This window comes from Moschus berezovskii, chromosome 17 (assembly GCF_049115385.1).
Source record: "Moschus berezovskii isolate FMDL1 chromosome 17, NW_MosBer_1.0, whole genome shotgun sequence".
In the NCBI taxonomy this organism is placed as follows: domain Eukaryota; kingdom Metazoa; phylum Chordata; class Mammalia; order Artiodactyla; family Moschidae; genus Moschus; species Moschus berezovskii.
The window spans coordinates 30,655,057-30,677,926 of record NC_142476.1 but is presented as its reverse complement, the minus strand read 5'-3'; the positions used below and the strand labels follow the sequence as shown (position 1 = coordinate 30,677,926).

The following is a 22,870-nucleotide window of genomic DNA, read 5'->3' as shown; positions in this document are numbered from 1 at the left end:
CACCTGCCAATGCCAGTATTTTGAGAAAACATCATATAAGTACTTTTAAATATCCACTATAATGGAAAAGGGAATGACAGTGGCCTAGAACAATGCCTGTCATTTAGAAGGCTCTCAAGAAATGTTTGTGGATTGAATGGAGGAGGAGCTTTAAAACTTCACATGAATTTTGTGGACCAATAAAGGGCTGAGACTCAGCAGTTTTGGTCCTAACTATGGCTTTGCTACTGCTCTGTGATCTTGGGCAATTTAAGTAACCTATTAACATCTCAGATTCACCCTCCTTTAAGTGGCCTTAAGAGCCCCTGCACTACCTACTCTACAGGGTTACTGTGGAGGGCTGATAGATTAGATAATGCCCATGAAAGCATTCTGAAAAGTCAAAAGAGCTAATGCATATAAAAAGCCATCATTAGTCACACAGAATTGAACACATGGGCTCATTTCTACCCTGCAGCAGAATCAGATGTTAAACAGTTTAGGGTCCAACTTTTTGGCCCAGACTTCTTTAAAAATTTCCAACTGTGGTGATCAGTGATAAAACTGTAGTCTAGGTATATTGTTGAAATTGTGAAATTTTTTTTTAATAATAAAAAAAGACACAGCAAGACCCCATACATCATCCAGTAGAAGCACTTAAAACTATGAAAATTGGTTCAAGTCAACAAAAGATTTCTCATTCTTGAAGTATGGTAACAAGAAGACAGAAAAGAAGGGGTCCTAAATGGGATTCACAGACCCCATGGAGTTCAGAGATGGGCTTTAGGAGACCTCAAGACTTCATGCACAACGCTGTGTTCTAGGGGAAGAATGAGCCGGAACTCTGCAAGAGTTAAGAACACTGGTTTAGTTGACTCAAGCTGGAGTTCTGAAGGTAGCAGTGATTCACATGCTTTCTTTGGCCTCTTCTATAATGTTTGTTTACGTGATTCTCTCATCATTCCTTGTTTTTCCCTACTGTGTATCAAGACTACTGTAATGGCATTCAGGGCCTCTTATGTGTGTTGGTTGAGGGCAAAGTAAATGACAGTGTTGAATAAATATTAAATACAGAGTTATTAACATTGTTCTGATCACAATATCTTCAGAAAAGAAAAAGAACAAAAAGCAACACATTCCCTGACACTTTATTAAGGACATAGGAAAATGGGGCTGGGCATGCTTTTATGTTTAGACACACATCTACAGAGGTGGCTAGGGGACAAGTCAACAGAATAAATGTGGAATTGAGAGTGAGGTGAAAGTAGAATGGCAAACTGTAAATAGTCTAGAAAATGCTAGTGGAAAAGTAGCAAAAAGTAACTATTCATAACTGACAAATGTCTCTAGTTACCCATCACTTTATGAGGCCTCCAAGCCAACTGGTTTCCAGTTTGGGAACACAGTGGAGACTCAATTTTTAAAACACTCATGTACAACACTGCTATATTTAAAATAACCAACAAGGACCTACTGTATAGCACAGGGAACTCTGCTTAATGTTATGTGGCAGACTACGTGGGAGGGGAATTTGGGGGCAAATGGATACATGCATATGTATGGCCAAGTTCCTTTGCTGTTCACCTGAAACTATTACAACACTGTTAATAGCTCCGTCTAGTCAAGGCTATGGTTTTTCCAGTGGTCATGTATGGATGTGAGAGTTGGACTGTGAAGAAAGCTGAGTGCCGAAGAATTGATGCTTTTGAACTGTGGTGCTGGAGAAGACTCTTGAGAGTCCCTTGGACTGCAAGGAGATCCAACCAGTCCATTCTAAAGGAGATCAGTCCTGGGTGTTCATTGGAAGGACTGATGCTAAAGCTGAAACTCCAATACCTTGGCCACCTCATGCGAAGAGTTGACTCACTGGAAAAGACCCTGATGCTGGGAGGGATTGGGGGCAGGAGGAGAAGGGGACAACAGAGAATGAGATGGTTGGATGGCATCACTGACTCAATGGACATGGGTTTGAGTGAACTCAGGGAGTTGGTGATGGACAGGGAGGCCTGGCGTGCTGCGATTCATGGGGTTGCAAAGAATCGGACACGACTGAGCAACTGAACTGAACTGAATAGCTATACTCCAATATAAGATGAAAACTTAAGAAAATACCCATGTACACTAAAAATAATAGAGAGCTCGAACCAAGGATGAAGGTAAATGAAATCCCAATCCCAGTAAACATTAAGGAAAAAAAGAGACTGAACAATTACTTTGAAGTTTTTGTTGAACCATGATTAGAATTGAAACTTTAGGGAATTCCCTGGCAGTACAGTGGTTAGGATTCCATGCTTTCACTGCTGAGGACATGGGTTCCACTCCTGGTAGGGGAACTAAGATCCCACAAGCTGCTTGGCATGGCCAAGAAAGAAAGAGGAAATGAACCTTCAGAAAATGGTTTTCTAGAATATTTTCAAATGCTAATTGGCTTGAACATCACTAATCTGTCCAGGAAAAAAAATCTGCATAATAAAACCAAACTTGCACTAAAATAAAGTATGTCCTAGTTTTATCCTGATGAACTATATGAAAAAGTGGTTCACCACATAGCTGAGGAAGTTAACCAGCTTTCTGGTCCAGTAAATTTGTGTTCTTTGATGGTAAGCATTGCAGCTTTGGCAATGGAAGTCATGATCTGGCTGACATGTGATGTGTGTGTGTTAGTTGTTCAGTTGTGTCCGACTCTTTGCGACTCCGTGGACTGTATCCCACAGGGTTCCTCTGTTCAAGGGATTTTCCAGGCAAGAATACTGGAGTGGGTTGCCATTTCTTTCTCCAGGGGATCTTCCCAACCCAGGGATCGAACTCGGGTCTCTCACATTGCGGACAGACTCTTTACCATCTGAACCACCAGGGAAACCCTGAGCCACCTGTGAAAGCTGACGTGTGATGCAATAAATAATTGTTCAGTAATTTAAGGGGAATGAAAACAAATCAAGATCCAGTTTTCTCTGACATTTATGGATGAAATCTTCCCCTGAATAAGGCACAGGGAGATGATCCATAGATTGTTATATATGACAGCAAGGTTTTTGAAAATTTAGATACTGGTGACAAAAGCATAGAGATTTTGGAAACTGATTTTAGAATGTACTTGAAAATGTTAAGTTGATGACTGTTTTTAGTGATAGCTTTCAGTGCAAATTTGAAACCTTTAAAATCAAAGTAATAAAAGCCAAATTACATTCTTTATTTAAAAACAACTATATAGTTTTAGATGTAGCAAAATAGCTTATTAAACACTTGTCTAAAAAATATCAAGGTTGAATTACAAACAAGAGATGAAAAAAGGAGTTTCTTGATAGCTTCTTGCTCAGATAACTACTCTGTAAATCGGAAATGAATGAACACTTTTTGATTTGCTAATGTCCTAAAAATGCACAAAGTACTATCAGTTAAAAGCTGTATGTAACGTCTTGGTCGCTTTTACTGTAAATAATGAATAATGTTTCTTAAAACACATTCAATTAATGTGGAACATGAGGTTAGCTGAACAGGAGGTTGCCATGTAGCTGGGATTGTGGGAAAAGAGGAGATAACAAAGAGAAGGCTCTGCTAGAATTACAGTAACATTTCAGGATGTACTAAGGTGCATATCTCGTCCAGATAATTAAGCAGTCATTTTAAAAATGAATAATCTTGGTGAATGGTTTTGGTTTACATCTCAGAAAATTAGAGATCAGAAAAATCACAAACTAAGCAGCATTATTTAATATGCCTCATTTCTGCTCTGGGGGAGCTGGTTGAGCTAATGCAACTCTTGTTCATTGCTGAGGGCGCCACTAAGCAAGTTTATTCCTTGTTATCTTAGGAGTGATATGTTAGAAAAATGATATTTTAAATGGTCATCTCTGCGTCTCAACTTGTTTCTTTATTTCTCTTCCACTGACAACTATCTATACTTTCCTTACATAATAAGAAATGTTAAGGAACTCCCCAGATGGAGTTCTTGAGGCTTAAAGGGGAGTCAGTTTCAACAGTGGCACACTTGTCTGTCCTTTAAATAAAACCTGTGGTATAGTTGTTTATATTTTTGATAAAAAATAGAAGCTCTCCAGAAATAACTTCTATCACACCTAAGTACTGGAGCATTATGGTTATTTCATGTTAGACCCCAACAGGCCTAACAGTTGAGGCCTGAGCTAGTTATAGAGACTGCTGCCATATGCGACAGGGACATTATAGCCAATGAAAAGGGCTTGAGGGAGGTTCCTCCCTGTTTTGTGAAGGTGAGTTTAAGGAATCCTGACCTAACCAGGGAACTGTTCAGAATCTGTGTTTCCATCCTAAAATGCCCACGATTCTTAGGTTTTCAGTGAATCTGATTGTTTTAGCTTCCCAATTCTGTCTAACAAAAGAATAGACACTTTAGCTACTTATTCAGACCAGCTGTACCAAATGCCAGGCAAATGTCCGGGCTCCATGCTAACATTGGGATTTCATGGAACTTTCTCTAATTGTAAGTGTAGTGCTGCTGGGTCTATTTCCCTTCTCTCTGTGTCTTTTTTTTTTAAAGAGCAGCCATGTTTAATATTGTGAAATACGACGCATCTCCTCCTCTCCCAGCCTCTAGAACAGTGATAAATTTCAGAGCATGCTCAGCGGAATTGGATTGTATTATGCACAGTACACATGTTCATCACCAAAACGGAACTCGCCAGAATGTATGCAAGCAGAATGAATTGCTGAGACTTCAAAATTCCAGTTCCACACAACTGATTTTATTAGCCAACATATACCAAAGATGGGCAGCAAAAGACGTGTCATTTCTGCAGCTTCCTTTCCCCACTGGAGCCCTGTGCTGTTGTCGACTGTAGTTTTCCAGCCTTTTGATTAAGCCTTGCCTGTCGTGTACTGCTGTAACATCAGAGTAACTGCTTTGCACCCTGTCACCTCCTCTGGCAGGCAGCCGTCCTGGTCTCGAAGCATGGGGTCGGCCCCGGACTGGAGCAGCAGCTCCACAATGTCCAAAAACTCACAGGCAGCAGCTGATGGGGAAAATCGACAAATATGGAAACCAGGTTACTGTGAGACAAAGAGATACCACTAGACTTCAGCAGGAAAGGCAAGTGCCGAGCAATAAGAAATCCTGAAAAATGAGCAATGTGACAGACTGGGGGTGATCAGGCCTTGGAACGGAACAGCGCTGTGACGGTGGATTTGCTAGTGTTAAGAAAATCAAATTTACCCCTGTGTTTGCCCAGAAGCCGACAGTCAGACAAAGACATTTTTTTAAATTGTGAGGCTTTTAGACTCTATTCTTTAGGATGGGAATGAAGGGAAGGAACAAAAACTAGTTCAAGTATTTCTTTTACTTTGATCAAAATATGATATGTTTGTAAGCAAAGTCAAAAGCCTAAAAAAAACACTGTAAAAGGCACCAATCACACAAGGTGTGTGAAAAGGAAAAGGACCCACAGACATCAAAACTTATCATGAAGATGGTACAGTACTGCCCCCAGACCAAAAGGCTAGAAGAGAGCCATCCATTTTGTGCACATGTGGAGTTGGTGGTGGACAGGGAGGCCTGGCGTGCTGTGGTTCATGGGGTCGCAAAGAGTCGGACACGACTAAGCGACGGAACTGAACTGAACTGAGAGAAACTTGATTTATGACAACGCTGGCATTGAAGATCAGTGAGCAAACAAAGCTCCATTAAATCAGATGGCACCGAGACAACTAGGCTAACGGCAGGAATGGCATTTCACACAGGATCAAATGTAAGTGGCAATAAACATATGAAAAGATGAGCAACCACGTTAGTAATCGTGGAAATAAAAAATTTCATACCCACTGCTGCTGCTGCTGCTGCTAAGTCACTTCAGTCGTGTCCGACTCTGTGCAACCCCATAGATGGCAGCCCACCAGGCTCCCCCTTCCCTGGGATTCTCCAGGCAAGAACACTGGAGTGGGTTGCCATTTCCTTCTCCAATGCATGAAAGTGAAAAGTGAAAGTGAAGTCGCTCAGTCGTGTCCGACTCTTAGCAACCCCATGGACTGTAGCCTACCAGGCTCCTCCATCCATGGGATTTTCCAGGCAAGAGTACTGGAGTGGGGTTTCATACCCACTGCTGCTGCTGCTGCTAAGTCACTTCAGTTGTGTCCGACTCTGTGTGACCCCATAGACAGAAGCCCACCAGGCTCCCCTGTCCCTGGGATTCTCCAGGCAAGAACACTGGAGTGGGTTGCCACTGCCTTCTCCAATGTGTGAAAGTGGAAAGTGAAAAGTGAAAGTGAAGTCGCTCAGTCGTGTCCGACCCTTAGCGACCCCACGGACTGCAGCCTACCAGGCTCCTCCATCCATGGGATTTTCTAGGCAAGAGTACTGGAGTAGCTTGCCATTGCCTTCTCCATTCATACCAACTAGATAGCTGAAAACCAAAAACTGAGACAATACCAAGCATGGAGGCGGCCTGGAGCAAGGGGAGCTCCCCTCTGGACTGTGGGGAGCATACACCATGCCTCACTTTGGACATCCAGTTGGTATGACATGTTAAACCTAAACAAACGCCCACCATTGGACCCAGCAATTCTGCTGCTGCTGCTGCTGCTGCTGCTAAGTTGCTTCAGTCGTGTGCGACTCTGTGCGACCCCATATACGGCAGCCCACCAGGCTTCCCCGTCCCTGGGATTCTCCAGGCAAGAACACTGGAGTGGGTTGCCATTTCCTTCTCCAATGTGTGAAAGTGAAAAGTGAAAGTGAAGTCGCTCAGTCGTGTCCCGACTAGTAGCAACCCCATGGACTGTAGCCCACCAGGTTCCTCTGTCCATGGGATTTTCTAGGCAAGAGTACTGGAGTGGCTTGCCATTGCCTTCTCCTCCTAGTTATATACTCTTCAGAAACCTTTGTGTATGTTCTCCAGGACATACCTGCAAGAATGGACATACAGTAGCCTTATCTGTAAAAGACCCTAAATGTAAACAACCCAAATACCCATTAAGAATAACATGTAAAAATAAAAATATATAATGTTTACATATACAATGAAATCCCCACACAACGAGGAAAACTAATGAACTATAGTTTCACATGACATGAGTTCATCTCCAGGTCTTAAGGTTGAAGGAAAAAAAGCAAGTCAGAAGAACACATACAGTATGGTTCTACTTAAAATTTTAAAAGCAGACAAAACTAAATACCATTGTTCAGAGACACAAATCTGTAATGAAACTATACGGAAAAACAGTGATATAAAATTTGAGTGTTGATCTGGGGGCCCTGGAGGGAAGTGCATGTAACTGGATAGGCATACATGGGGTTTCAAAGAGATCAGCAGTGTTCACTTTTTTTTTTTCACTTTCTTAAACTATGTGGTAGGTACAATTTTTTAAAGCTTCATTTTTAAATTTTCATATCTATTTTATATACAATTCTGTAGTGTGATATATTACACAATGGCAACAACAAAAGGTTTTAAACAAAGGGAGAGGAAGAAGGGTAAGGGGTTTGATTCAAGGAGTGTTTTACTGAATACATACTATACCAGTTCTATCAAAGATACAGGTAAGACTCCTGCTCTAAGGAATTTAGAGGGATGAATATAACAAACACTGTGGCAGGCAGGGACACACACACACACGCACGTGACAGGTGAGGTGGGTGGAAGAGAGGAGAAGGAAGTCGAAGGATCAGGAAAAACACACAAGTAGGTGGTATATACGCTGAGCTTTGAGGACGGAGTAAAATTCCAGGTAAACTGAGAAGGAAAGGCATTGCAGAGCGCGAAAACAACATTAATGGAAGGAGAGGACGGGGAATGCGGGGGAACTGCCCGCTGGCCCAGAGAAGCAATACAGAGAGTCAAAAGCAGAGTCTGGATTTAAGTCAAGCTATGCAAAGCCTTGAAAGCCACACTGAGAAGTTTGGCACTTACGAGGAGAGGGGTAGCATAATCTCAGCTCTGAGTTAGGATGATAATCCTGGAGAGACCTGGAGAACCTAAATATCTGCGGCAGACAGAACAGTTAAGGAGACTGCGGTAGTCCTTTAGGGCGCTTGAAATTAGCTAGTGTTGGCAGGAGTATAAAGAAAGTACTGAATATGAGAGCCACTGAAATTCAGGTAGGACACGGCAAAATACAGATGCACTTCAAAAAAAAAGTTTGTGAAAGATAAATTTAATAATTAATGAGGTTGATATAATGTCATATATGTACATACCTAGTTAAACATTTAACTATTTATATTTTGCATTTTTTTTCTGGAGCAAAAATATTTTGTTTCAGATTTCAAGTATTTTTATAGACTTCTGAAAAGTTCTTAGGCCCAAGACCTGTCATCATAATGCTTACTGAGTGAAACAATCTGAGTACTTCTATGCATGATAGATAAAGAAAATTACTGATAAATTTGATTATATAGAAACCTAAAACTGATAAATTTGAACACATAAAAATTTAAAACAGCTATACCACACACATGAAAATTTGATATACAAAAATAAACCATAAACTGGGAAACATTCACCTATATAACACAGACAAGAACTAATGTCCTTAATATTTAAAAAAAAAATAACCAACTTTGAACAAATCAATCCAGAAGAACAACGGGCAAAAGAATTAGAAGAATCAAGAAGACATCTATGTTTCCAGTCTGGGAGAACACACAGATGCGGCTGACACCTCTAAAATAAGGAATCGAAGGAAGAGGAGCAGTTTTTGGAGAGAAACAGAAGCAGAGAATTATTGAGGGGGAGAAATGATATTGGTTTGGGACATGATAAACATGTGGTGTTGGGGGATGTCTATATTGATAAGGTCAGACAAGAAGGTAAAACTTGAATATGAAAAAGGAAACCAACAACCCACCCACGCCATACACACTGCTACCTCCATTTTTTGGAGTTTGGGAAAGACCGTGATACTGGAAAAGACAGAGGGCGGAAGGAGAAGGGGGCGACAGAGGAGGACACGGTTGGATGCCATCAGTGATTCAGTGGACATGAGTCTGCACAAACTGGGAGACAGTGAAGGACGGGGAGACCTGGCCTCCTGCGGTCCATGGGGCTGCAAAGAGTCGGGCACAGCCTACTGACTGAGCAACAGCCTTCATTTTCACTGTACGGTGTGACTTTCTGAAGAGGCATGCTTCTGGATCAGGACTTTTAGCAATTTTTCTGAATACCCTGTTACATGTTTATATTACATGACTTGCTTGGCCAAAGAGTTACCTACCTAAGGTGGTTTCCCTTACCATGCTAGAGATATACTTTTGAAAGAGACAGTGCCTTAGCAATAGACACATTTATGTGTCTGGGAAATAAAAAGCTTTAGAGGCAAAGATTGTTAATGCCAGTTATTAAATTTTCACCTGTATTTTTTACTACACTTTAGATTCATCCACTTTGGTTTTTGTTGTTGTGAATCACTGAACATATTTTATTATTATTCTACATTATCTTTACTGGGTTTTCTTCTTCCTGTAAACAGACTTTATGCTTCACTAGCTCTTTAAAAGCATCATTAGCAAACCTACTTACAATGATTGTCCTTTACCACACTTGGCCTCATCTTTCCACCATGCTTTCAACAGACTACTGCAGTGAGCTTGTATCAGATTTACCTGGAGGCACCACCCTACAGTTTCTGATTGGTGGGTTTGGAGCAGGACCGAGAATTTACATTTCCTAACAGGCATCACCGACTCTGTGGACTTGAGTTTGGGTGAACTCCGGGAGTTGATGATGGACAGGGAGGCCTGGCGTGCTGTGATTCATGGGGTCGTGGAGAGTCAGACATGACTGAGCGACTGAACTGAACTGAACAGGTTCCCTGGAGAAGGCAACGGCACCCCACTCCAGTACTCTTGCCTGGAAAATCCCATGGACGGAGGAGCCTGAAAGGCTGCAGTCCGTGGGGTCGCTAAGAGTTGGACACGACTGACTGACTTCACTTTCACTTTCATGCATTGGAGAAGGAAATGGCAACCCACTCCAGTGTTCCTGCCTGAAGAATCCCAGGGACGGGGGAGCCTGGTGGGCTGCCGTCTCTGGGGTCGCACAGAGTCGGACACGACTGAAGCGACTTAGCAGCAGCAGCAGCAACAGGTTCCCTGGTAATGTTGATACTGCAGATCTGGGACCTCACTTTCAGACTCAGGGCTCTACCAGTGTGCCTCCTCCCTCATGCTATTTGCCAATTTTCACAGCTAGAGCCACTTAACTCACACGTGTAGGAAGGAATACAGGTCTCTCATTGGTTCTGTATGATGTAACTTTACGGCAGATTTGATGCGGGCAGCAGACATAACTTTGTCTGCCTCATCTCTTCTTGGATTCCTTGCCGGACATGCTATTTCCTCTGAGACTAGGACACTGATTTTGCTAGCTCAGTTCCTTCTGGAAGCTGAAGATTAAACAGGTAAGTTCACTTCCTACTTCTGGGAATCTACCTGGTTGCCTCTGGACATTTGTTTTACAGTGCTGGTTTGCCTGCGCTGGTTTCTTTCTGTTGCTTGTTGTTAAGACTTTGAAGTTTGCCTTTTTCTGTGCCTGAGTCTAGTGTCCTGGGTCTGGCATTCCCAGGACTGACTTCAAATACCCAGGCTACCTTCTCTGCTTTTCAAACAAGGGTTATTTATTCTGTTGAACAATGCTGTTGCTATTTCTATGACTGCTGCCCATTCTTTCTCTATTTTCATTTCTATCGAGGAGCCAGACACTACTGAGCAACTAACACGACACACGTGTGTTTCCAGACCCCTCAACCCCAGGCTCCATCTTCCTCACGTTCTGAGCCTCAGGGCTGGCTTGGTCTTTTCCCTCTATAAATGATTACTTTTCTGGTAAGATCATGCACCTTGGTTGGCAGGTTCTAAGGCCAACTATATGTATAGCTTAGATCCAAGTTCAGTCAGTTCAGTTCAGTCGTTCAGTTGTGTCCGACTCTTTGTGACCCCATGAATCACAGCACGCCAGGCCTCCCTGTCCATCACCAACTCCCGGAGTTCACTCAAACTCATGTCCATTGAGTCGGTGATGCCATCCAGCCATGTCATTCTCTGTCGTCCCCTTCTCCTCCAGCCCCCAATCCCTCCCAGCATCAGAGTCTTTTCCAGTGAGTCAACTCTTCGCATGAGGTGGCCAAAGTATTGGAGTTTCCGCTTTAGCATCAGTCCTTCCAATGAACACCCAGGACTGATCTCCTTTAGAATGGACTGGATCCAAGTTAGTCAACTCTATTTTTTCCTTTTTAAATTGGTGTCAAGGAGGTCTGAGTTTGCCATGCAAAGTATAGTCTGAGGATCAGTGCCTTTTAGTATACTAAGGGACCTTGTTAGAATCAGATGAATTGCTCCCACCTGAGACTAATTGTGACTCAACCTTGCCAATCACTACTTTTTCCAACTTCCTTATGTCACCACTGATGTAATTTTACAAACCTATGTTGGGTGAGTTTCCTGATGACAGTGTGAACTATAACCTATAATCCATGATTCTCTAGGAACCCAGAATCTGTGTACATCTCACATTTGTTGTTTCTTAGTGTGTCTTTTGACCAAGCCCTTTTCAACTATGTCAAGATACCAAAGGCATGTTTGTTCATGTTATTGGCCATGATCTGATGAGGGTCTACGATGGATGCTGCTGCTGCTGCTAAGTCGCTTCAGTCGTGTCCGACTCTGTGTGACCCCATAGACGGAAGCCCACCAGGCTCCCCTGTCCCTGGGATTCTCCAGGCAAGAACACTGGAGTGAGTAACACTCAAATTCAACAATAAAGTTTAGATGCTTAATGTAATTCTGGCCCACAGTAGGTGACCATCCAAATATCTCTCATTGAAACAGAGCCAGGACCCTGTGACACTTGCAGCCCCTCCACACCTTGTCCTCTGCCTGCCTTTTACCTGTGGAAAACTTTAGTCAAAAAATATCTTTAATCAGAGAAATGTGAACATGTGGAAACAAAAGAAAACTGTCAAAGGAGACCAAATAATAATAGTCAGGGACCTTCAGTTCCTTCTCAAGGGCTATAGATAATATTCTGAGCCATATCCTGTGAGTTCTGTTATAGATACTGAAACCCCCACCAGGTGGAAGAAGTTAATTACATGATGACCAGATTGTAGCCATGACATGTGTGCGTGTGTCCCTTCAGTTCTGTCCAACTCTTTGCGACCCTGTGAACTGTAGCCTGCCAGGTTCCTCTGTCCAAGGGATTCTCCAGGCAAGAGTACTGGAGTGGCTTGCCATCTCCAGGGGATCTTCCCAATCCAGGGATCGAACCTGTGTCTCTTATATCTCCTGTGTTGGTAGGAGGCTGGTTCTTTACCACTAGTACCACCTGGTAAGCCCCCACAACTCTGGGAACTGGCTTTAAAGAAATGGAGACAAAACAACCCTGGAACTGAAGGTTAACTGTATTGAAAGACAATCAAGATGATGCTGATTAGACCACCGATGACCAATTTCAAGATGACTGTCAGAGCTGACTGTACTGTTTCTGCCTGTAGCCCCCTCCCTCTGTCTATAAAAGCTCTTGCCCCCTAATTTCATTGTGGCGGAGGGGTGGTGGGGAGTCAGCTTTCGGACAGATGTCTGCCCTCCATCCCCTCCAGGTTGCTGGCATCCAAACTCAAAGCAAACTTTCCTTTCTACCAATCTGGTCACTTTATAGGCTTTTGAGAGTGACCAGCGAGACCCCCACTTTCAGTAAGTTTTTTGTCGCCCAATGTAGGGCTGACTACTGCAGCTCTTGTGCTTTGATGACACTTGGCTCTCCTGGGTTTCCCATGGCTATGATAACGTATGAGCCTGCTGCTTGTAACTAGCTGGCTTCGAAAAGGGGATTTGGGGGACATTCCTAGCAGCTGCCAAAACCATTTGTTTTGAGGATCCTCCCTGTTTCTCCCCTGTTGGCACTAGCTACCAGCCTACACTTTTCCTTGGTGGAATGGAAACATGCACTGGGGATGAGGTGACGAGCTCCAAGATGGGATAAGTCCACTGGTGTGCGCTGGGCAACCTTCCCATTTGTGAGTATGAAGTGCTATTTGGGCATTGCCATTTGGTTCTGATATGTGCATGACATTGAGAACTGTGTGTGGGCACCAAGTGCTATTTGGGCATCTTGCCAGCTGGTTCTGACATCTGTCTACTATTGAGGACTGCATGTGGGCACTGAGTGTCATTTGGGCATTTTGTCAATTGGTTCTGATGTCCAACTACCATTGAGGACCATTTGTGTCGGGGAAGTGTTTTTTTGGGATTATGTACCAGTCACCCTCAGAGATGGTTTGTGACAGATCTGTTTTTTGGTGTGGGAATATGCATTCCATCTGTGTGACTAGTATCTTTGTCTTTTGTAAAATGAGAAATTCAGGTTCAATTCATTAAGAAAAATTCAAGCTATGAAACTATGACTAAAGGTGTTTTTTAAACTAACGTATGGCAATAGTGTTCTTTAGATTCTGGGAAAAACTGGTTAAAATGAAACTCTTTTGAAATTCCAAAACCTGGTTCTTTTTGTATATGCAGTTAGAGAAAGCTAGCTTGATAGAATTTTTTTCCCCCCAGAACTCTGATCCTGAGAAAATAAAAATATGCCTAGGAGAAAACTTGAAGTTAACTCATCATGCCCTTGAAATACAAACACAACCCACTTTGTCTGGGACTTCAGCCCTGGGTTAATCAGAAAACTTTAAGCCAAAGTGGGGAGGGGGAGAAGGAGGAAAAAGAAAAAGCAGGTTTTTAAAATCGACTGTATAAATTTGACTGTTCTGTTATTCATAAACTGATAAGTTTAATTGCAAAGGCTAATTCGTGAGATATAAAAAGATGAAACAATGAGATCTCTGGATGTCTGTATGTCTCAAGATGTGTTTTTGGATAATATTGCTGAGATTAACGTGTAAAGGAGCTCTATTTAATTGGTTTAAAAAAGGTAAGTGTTTACAAATCAAACAAACCTAAATTTATCTACTTTTGCCTTCTTGCAAGACCAAGAGGGAAACTAAAAGTGCTTGGAAATTGTGCTATGAAAAATGTATGTCTTTAGAGGTTATAAAATATGTCCTCAAGTTTGTCAATCAGAAAATGCTGGTATAATATTTCAATCACTTGTTCTTGGTTTTGTTAAGGTTTTCAAGGGTTAAAAATTGTGATACATAAGAATGATTAGGGAAGCATTTCAGTGTGTAGAGCAAGTAGGAGATATGTTGTTGGTGAAGAGAAGATATAAAGACTGGATATACTGTTAAGGAAAAATGATGATTTTGTCCTACAGCTGGTTGTTGGGGAAAAAAGGGACAAATCTGTTTGGATCCAGAAAATAATAAAAGGTTTGTGAAAAAGGAACTTTGAGAAATGACTTTTGTATGCTATCAGGATTAAGATTAGACTGAATTTAACTGGGTAAATGAATTTTGTTATTACTAACAGTAAACTGATGCAAGACTAAATTTGTTTTTTCTGTTAAGAAAACAAAGTTCTCCTGGAATACTGATCTGATTTTGGTAACTGTGACTTCTAATGGAAAGTTATTGTTTTGCTTCTAACCATACTTTTGACCCCAGTGTTCAGGATGGAAAAAAATTGTCCAGTGAAGTTGTTACAGAGTATAACTACTCATGATGTGAAGCACTGCTGGCTTCACGTTGACTGCTTAAAGCATATGTACAATGTTTGTGTGACAGTGGCGTATAAAGGATAAAACTTATGGCCGGTAAAGCATTTCCTCATTAACATACCTCAATGTGGACAATTAGGCAAATACAGAAACAAAAAGGAGGCCTATCACCGAGGGACATGGATGGACTGAGAGAAGGTAAGTGAGCCATTCTGGGAATGCTGGAAAAATATAATGCTTATCAATACCTTATATGGAAAGATTTACAGCTAAAAGGGGAAAATGATGTAAGAAGTTTCTACATACTGAGGTATGGGGATATTCTGGCTTATACATGATTTGATTTGAACTTTAGGTTAACCAAATCAGCCTATTTGTGGCTCATTAAATATACATAGTACATCTGCTTTAACCATTGGAAAAAAAAAATACATCCAGAGAATAATACAAAGATGCATTTTGATTACTAGCCTCACTGTAATATGTCTAGTAATTTTCAAATGTTTGTCCAGGGACTATGACAAAGTAATCAAACAGAGAGATAATGTTTTCATAGTACAAAATACTGTTGTGAAGCACAGTATCTGAATATTTCCAGTTCTGTGTCCATTCCCCAAATTAGGCAGGACTGTGTCCCACGTGTGAGCCTATGGACCTCAGGGCTGCTCCAAGTTCTTTGAATTCTGACTCAATTGGTTGGAGGGTTGGGTAGCTAGTGTAGTACCTTGTTCAGGATCTGAGCAGAAGGAAGCATGAGTGCTCAAAAGCAGAAGTGCTTAGCTAGGTGTACTGAAGGACTGTTTTCCTTCCTTTCCTCTTTTCTCTTGTGATTTGATAAGCAACTTCAGAATTGTTTGGAGTTTTGTGTGTGTGTCTGGTGGATTGCAGTTACCATGAAGTTCAATATAGCAGTCTGTGTATAAAAAAGATTGTTTTAAGTTGCTTGTCTCCCATTTCAAATGCATTTCCAACATCCTGCATTTGTGCTGTCCTCAAGATTGCTGGTTTTGATACCATGTTTATGTGTAGATGATTTCCTACCTTTACTAAGTTTGCCTTTACTAGTGAGCTTTCCCCTTCATAATTTTGTTTCTAGTTGTGATCTTTTTCTCCTAGAGAAGTTTCTTAAGCATTTGTTGCAAAGCTAGTCTGGTGGTGCTGAATTCTCTTAGCTTTTGCTTGTCTGTAAAGCCTTTGATTTCTCCATCAAATCTAGATAAGAGCCTTGCTGGGAAGAGTATTCCTGGTTGTAGGTTTGACCCTTTCATCACTTTGTTACCCCACTCCCTTCTGGCCTGCAGAGTTTCTGCTTAAAAATCTGCTGCTAGCCTTATGGGAGTTCCCTTGTGTGTTATTTGTTGCTTTTAATATTTTCTCTTTAATTTTTGTCAGTTTGATTACTGTGTGCCTTTATGTCTTGTTTCTTCTTGAGTTAATCCTGTATGGGGCCCTCTGTGCTTCCTGGACTTGGGTGAGTTTCCTTTCCCATCATAGGTAAGTTTTCAGTGATTACCTCTTGAAATATTCTGTCAGGCTCCTTCTCGGGCCCCTGTAGTGTGACTGTTACTATGTGTGATGTCCCAGAGGTCTCTTAAACTGTCTTCATTTCTGTTTTCTTCATTCTGGTCTATAGCAATGATTTCTACCATTGTCTTCAGCTCACTGATTTGTTCTTCTGCCTCATTTATTCCGCTATTGATTGCTTCTAATGTATTTTTCATTTCAGTTATTGTATTCATCAACTCTTTGGTTGTTCTTTATATTTTCCCTTTGCTGAAAACTTCTTGTAACTTCTCAATCTGTGCATCCATTCTTTTCCCAAGTTTTTGGATCATCTTTATGATCATCACTTGGAACTGTTTCTTGGGTAGATTTTTCTATTTCCACTCCAATTCTTAGTTTTTTTTTTTCTTTTTTGAGAGGTTTTATCTTATCACTTTGTCTGGAACATATTCCTTTTCTATCTGTGGTAGGTTACATTTCTTGACCTTGGGGAAGTGTCCCAGCAGTGCATTCATCATGCAAGGGCAGGGACCAGCTGTTCCCAGGGTAGGTTCTGACCTGAGTTTACAGACTCAGTTCTGCAGGCTGCAGGATCATAGTTTTGTTTCTGGTGCCTGCCCACTGGTGGGTGGAGCTGGGTCTGGTGGGCGGACCTGTGTAAAGATGGCTATGAGGTCAAGAAACCTTCAGGCAGCCTGTCTGCTTGGCTTGAGATATCTCAGCACTGGAGCCTACAGGCTATTGGGTGGAGTGAGGCCTTGGTGCTTATGACCCAGGCAAGATGTCTGCCTTCCATGAGCATTCATGTAGATGACATTCTCCAATATCTCTGCCACTACCACCAGTGTCGACATCCCCAGGGTGAGCTATACCTGCCCTTCCCGCCCCCTACCTCCTCAGGAGACCCACCAAGATAGGTCTGGCCTAGGCTCCTACAATGTCACTGCTTTGGCCCTGGGTCCTGGTGTGTGAGACCTTGTGTTGTGCCCTACAAAAGTGGACTCTGTTTCCCCAGTCCTGTGGAGCTCCTGCAGTCAAACCTGCTGGCCTTCAAAGCCAAAGTGTTCTAGGAACTCCTCCTCCTTATGCTGGACCCCTAGGCTGGGGAGTCTGACATGAGGCTTAGAACTCTCCTGTGGGAGAATTTCTGTGAAATAATTGTTCTCCAGCTTGTGGGTCACCCACCTGGGTGGTATTGGAATTGACTCTATTTCAAGTATGCCCCTCCTACAGTTTTGTTGGGGTTTCTTATTTGTCTTTGGGTGTAGAATATCTTTTTTGATAGGTTCCAGTCTCTCTTATCAATAGCTGTTCAGCCGTTGTGATTTTTGTGTGCTCATGAGAAGAGGTGAACTCAAGGTCCTTCCACTCTGCTATCGTGTCCCTCCCAGATTCATCTGTTTTGGATTGTGCCAGTTAACATACAGAGCAAGATTCCCTGCCCCATCCCCCATCTTTTTGTTTTATTGAAGTTAATATTCCTCATAAAAATTTGGTAAATTCTGGCAGTGTGTCTACTTGTGTAGCTACTATTCAATAGAGACAGAAGACCAGTTCATAACCCCTGAAAGTCCCCTCCTGCCTCTATGCAGTCAATCCTTTTACCCCACCCATAGGCCCTGGCAACCACTGACTGGATTTCTGTCTTTAGGTTTTGCTGTCTCCAGAAATTCAGAAATCGTAGAGCATATAGTTTTCTGTGTCTGGCTTCTTTCACTGACTCTGGAGAGTCACCCATGTTGCTGCATGTATAAGTAGTGCTTTCCTTTTTATTGCTGTATTCCATTATATAAATATATGTAGGCATGTGGATTGTGTCGTTTTTGGCCATTACAAATAAAGATCCTGTGAACACTTGGATACATGTCTTTGTGTGCATCTTTTATGTTTTCACATCTTTTGGGTAAATATCAGGAGTAGGACTGCTGAGTCACATGGCAAATAACTATCTAACTTGAATACAAACTTCCAAAGTTTGTATTCCCAACCAATTGCTCTGTATCCTTGTCAGCACTTGTTACTATTACTAAAATTCTTTTCAGCCATTCTAGTCAGGTTTATAGTACCTACAGTATAGATACTATGTAGTATAGTCAGGGCTTCTTATTGTGGTTTTTAATTTGCATTTCCCTAAAACCTAATGATGAACATCTTTTTATATGGTTATTTGCCAATCACCTATCTTTGGTGATTTATCTCTTCAAATCTTCCATCCATTTATTAATTGGAGTTTCTTTTTATAAATTTAGAATTATTCTTTTAAAATTATTGGATATAAGTTTTTCCCCAAATGTTTCATAAATATATTTTCCCACTCTGTGACTTGTCTTCTATTAAGAGTATCTTTTGAAGAGTAAGAATTTTTAATTTTGAGTGAAGTCCAATTAATTTTTTTCTTTTAAGTTTTATGCTTTTTGTGTCCTATATAAGAAGTCTTTCTCTATCTCAAGATCACAAAGATGTCCTTCCACATTTTCTTCTAGTCCTTTATAGTTTAGCTCTTATGTATTGGTCTCTGATCCATTTCAAGGTAATTTTTGTGAAGGGTATGAGGAAACAGTTGAGGCTTGTTTTCACCCCAGCATGTATGTGTACGTCCAACTATTACAGCACCATTTGTTATACAGTCGATCCTTTCCTCCACTGACTTACCCTGACACTTCTGTCACAAATCAATTTACCCATGTATAGGCTGGTCTATTGGAGAAGAAAATGGCAACCCACTCCAGTATTCTTCCCTAGAGAATCCTGTGGAGAGAGGAGCCTGGTGGGCTGCTGTCCATAGGGTTGCACAGAGTTGGACACAACTGAAGCAACTTAGCATGCATGCATGCATTGGAGACGGGAATGGCAACCCACTCCAGTGTTCTTGCCTGGAGAATCCCAGGGACAGAGGAACCTGGTGGACTGCCGTCTATGGGGTCGCACAGAGTCGGACACGACTGAAGCAACTTAGCAGTAGCAGCAGCAGGCTGGTCTATTCCTAGGTTATTTATCGTGTTTTATTGACCTATACACCTTATTTACACCAATATCACATTGCTTCAATTTCTATATTTTTATAGTGAAACTTGTAGTAAATAATAATATACTGTTCAAAGAAAAAATCAAATTAAAAATATTTTCAACTCATGAAAATGAAAACACAACTTATCAAAGTATGAGGGATGCATCAAAAGCAATGCTTAGTGGGAAATTTACAGCATTGAATGCAGGTATTGGACAAGAAGAAAGATATAAAATCAGTAATCTAAATTCCCACCTTAGCAAACTGGAAAAATCAAGAGCAAATTAAATCTAAAGTAAGCATAAGAAAGAAAAAAAAGAATTATACCAGAAGTCAGTGAAATTGAAAACAAATCAATAGAGAAAATTAATACAATCAAATAATAAATAGTTCTTTGAAAAAGACCAATAAAAGCAATATGCCTCTTGTTATTGTTCAGTCACTAAGTTGTGTCTGACTTTTCACAGCCCCATGGACTGCAGCATGCCGGGGCTTCCCTGTCCTTCACTATCTCCCAGAGTTTGCTCAAACTTTTCTCTATTGACTCAGTGATACTATCTAACCATCTCATCCTCTGCTGCCTGCTTCTCCTCTTGCCCTTCATCTTTCCCAGCATCAGGGTCTTTTCCAGTGAGTTGGCTCTTCGCATTAGGTTCAGCATCAGTCCTTCCAGTGAATATTCAGGGTTGATTTCCTTTAGGATTGACTGGTTTGATCTCCTTGCTGTTCAAGGGACTCTCGAGTCTTCTCCAGCACCACAATTGGAAAGCATCGATTCTTCAGCACTCAGCCTTCTTTATGGTCCAACTTTCACATCCATACATTACTACTGGAAAAACTAGAGCTTTGACTATATGGACCTTTGTTGGCAAAGTGATGTCTCTGCTTCTTAATATGCCATTTAGGTTTGTCATAGCTTTCTTCCAAGGAGCAAGTGTCTTTTAATTTCATGGCTGCAGTCACTATCCTGACTGCATGACTTCACTATCCACACATGACTGCAGTCACAGTGATTTTGAAGCCTGAGAAAATAAAATCTGTCACTGTTTCCACTTTTGCCCCATCTATTTGCCATTAAGTGATGGAACCAGATGCCATGATCTTAGTTTTTTGAACGTCAAGTTTTTGAATGTTGAGTTTTAAGCCAACTTTTTCACTTTCCTCTTTCACCTTCATTGAGAGGCTCTTCAGTTCCTCTTTGCTTTCTGCCATTGGAGTGGGGTCATCTGCATACCTGAGATTATTGATATTTCTCCCAGCAATCTTGATTCCAGTTTGTGATTCATTCACCCCAGAATTTGCATGATGTACTCTGCATATAAGTTAAATAAGCAGGATGACAATATATGGCCTTGAGATACTACTTTCTTAATTTTTAACTAGTCTATTATTCCACGTAAGGTTCTAGCTGTTGCTTCTTATATTGCATTCAGGTTTCTTAGGCAGGTCAGGTGGTCTGGTATTCCCATCTCTTTAAGACTTTTCCATAGCTTGTTGTGATCTACACAGTCAAAGGCTTTAGCGTAGTCAATGAAGAAGATTTTATTTTTTTTTAATTTCCTTGCTTTTTCTATGATCCAGTGGATGTTGGCTATTTGATCTCTGGCTCCTCTTTTCTAAATCTAGCTAGTATATCTCGAAGTTCTAGGTTAATGTACTGTTGAAGCCTAGCTTGAAGGATTGAGCATTACCTTGCTAGCATGTGAAATAAACACAACTGTACGGTAGTTTGAACATTCTCTGGCATTGTGCCTCTAGTCAAGTTAAATAAGAAAGAGAGGACACAAATTATCAAAATCAGAAATGAAAGAGGGAGCATCACTACAGGTCCAATAGACATAAAAAGGATAATAAAAGAATACTACAAACAATTCACTGCCTACAGGATATGATCATCTTAGATGAATTCCTTGAAAGAGACAATTTAAAGAAAAAGTATACAATCTGAATAGGCCTGTTACCTATTAAAGAAATTTAATAAATGATTAATAACCTTTTATACTAGAAACTACAAGGCTCATATGGGTTCACTGGTGAATTCTACTAAACATTTAAGGAAAAAATTATACCAGTTCTCTGCAATCTGTTTCAGAAGGTAGAAGCAGAGAGAATACTTCCTAAACCATTCTACAAGGCCACTATTACTCTAATAACAAAACCTTGACAAAGACATTATAAGAAAGGGGAAGGGGAAACTACAGACTGGTATCTCTCATGAACATAAATGCAAAATCCTCAACAATATATTAACAGATTGAACTGAACAATGTATAAAATGAATTATACACCATGACCAAGTGGGATTAGTTGCAGGTGGGCAAGGCTAGTTCAACACTTGAAGGTTAGTTAATGTAATCCATCATATCAATAGGCAAAAAATAAGAATCACATGATCATATCAATAGATGCAGAAAAATAACTTGTCAAAGTCCAACACTTATTTGTGATCTAAAAAAAAAACAACCTCAGTTAACTGGAAATAGAGGGGAACTTCAACTTGAGAAGTTCCTGACTATTTCTTTAAACTTTTTTCTCCCTTTTCCCTCTATTTACTTCTGGGATACCTATTATCCTAATGGTGCTTCTCTTAAAAGAGTGAGATAGCTCTTGCAGAATTTCCCTTTTCTACTTATAACATTTTTAGATTTCTATTTTTGAGCACTTTAATTCTCTATTCTATGTGATCTGCTGTTTCCAATGCTTTCTAATACATTCTTTATCTCATTTATTGAATTCTTCAGCTCCAAAACTTGGTGTTTTTTTTTTTTTTTTAGAGTTTAAATCTCTTTGACAAAGTATTCCTTCTGTTCATTCATTTTATTTCTGAGCTCACTGAACTGACTTTTCTGAATTTTTTTGTTTGCTGAGTTTCTTCATGACCACTATTTTGAATTCTCTACTGCTGGATCATCAAAAAAGCAAAAGAGTTCCAGAAAAACATCCACTTCTGCTTTATTGACTATGCCAAAGCCTTTGACTGTGTGGATCACAATAAACTGTGGAAAATTCTGAAAGAGATGGGAATACCAGGCCACCTGACCTGCCTCTAAAGAAAACTGTATGCAGGTCAGGAAGCAACAGTTAGAACTGGACATGGAACAACAGACTGGTTCCAAATAGGAAAAGGAGTATGTCAAGGCTGTATATTGTCACCCTGCTTATTTAACTTCTATGCAGAGTACATCATGAGAAATGCTGGGCTGGAGGAAGCACAAGCTGGAATCAAGATTGCCAGGAGAAATATCAATAACCTCTGATATGCAGATGACACCACCCTTATGGCAGAAAGTGAAGAATAATTAAAAAGCCTCTTAATGAAAGTGAAAGAGGAGAGTGAAAAAGTTGTTTTAAAGCTCAGCATTCAGAAAACTAAGATCATGGCATCTGGTCCCATTACTTCATGGCAAACAGATGTGGAAACAGTGGCTGACTTTATTTTTCTGGGCTCCAAAATCACTGCAGATGGTAACTGCAGCCATGAAATTAAAAGACACTTACTCCTTGGAAGGAAAGTTATGACCAACCTAGACAACACGTTAAAAAGCAGAGACATTACTTTGCCAACAAAGGTCTGTCTAGTCAAGGCTATGGTTTTTTCAGTGGTCATGTATGGATGTGAGAGTTGGACTATAAAGAAAGCTGAGTGCCGAAGAATTGATGCTTTTGAACTGTGGTGTTGGAGAAGACTCTTGCGAGTCCCTTGGACTGCAAGGAGATCCAACCAGTCCATTCTAAAGGAGATCAGTCCTGGGTGTTCACTGGAAGGACTGATGCTGAAGCTGAAACTCCAATACTTTGGCCACCTGATGTGAAG

The 22,870-nt window shown here is 40.9% G+C and overlaps 1 protein-coding gene across 4 annotated transcripts in view; it reads right to left on the bottom strand.

Annotated features, from left to right (window-relative positions):
• Positions 1-4,678: 4,678 nt before the first annotated feature.
• Positions 4,679-22,870, bottom strand: part of ACBD6 (acyl-CoA binding domain containing 6) — a 199,940-nt gene continuing 181,748 nt past the window's right edge. For 2 of the 4 annotated variants that reach the window (XM_088845294.1, XM_055419155.2), the window contains one exon: positions 4,679-4,967. In XM_088845294.1, the coding sequence (XP_088701420.1) occupies positions 4,813-4,967 (155 nt within the window). In that variant the 3' untranslated portion in view covers positions 4,679-4,812. Of the gene's footprint in view, positions 4,968-7,853; positions 7,927-22,870 lie in introns of all 4 variants that reach the window. The other 2 variants (XM_088845295.1, XR_016039600.1) reach the window with 2 other exon arrangements.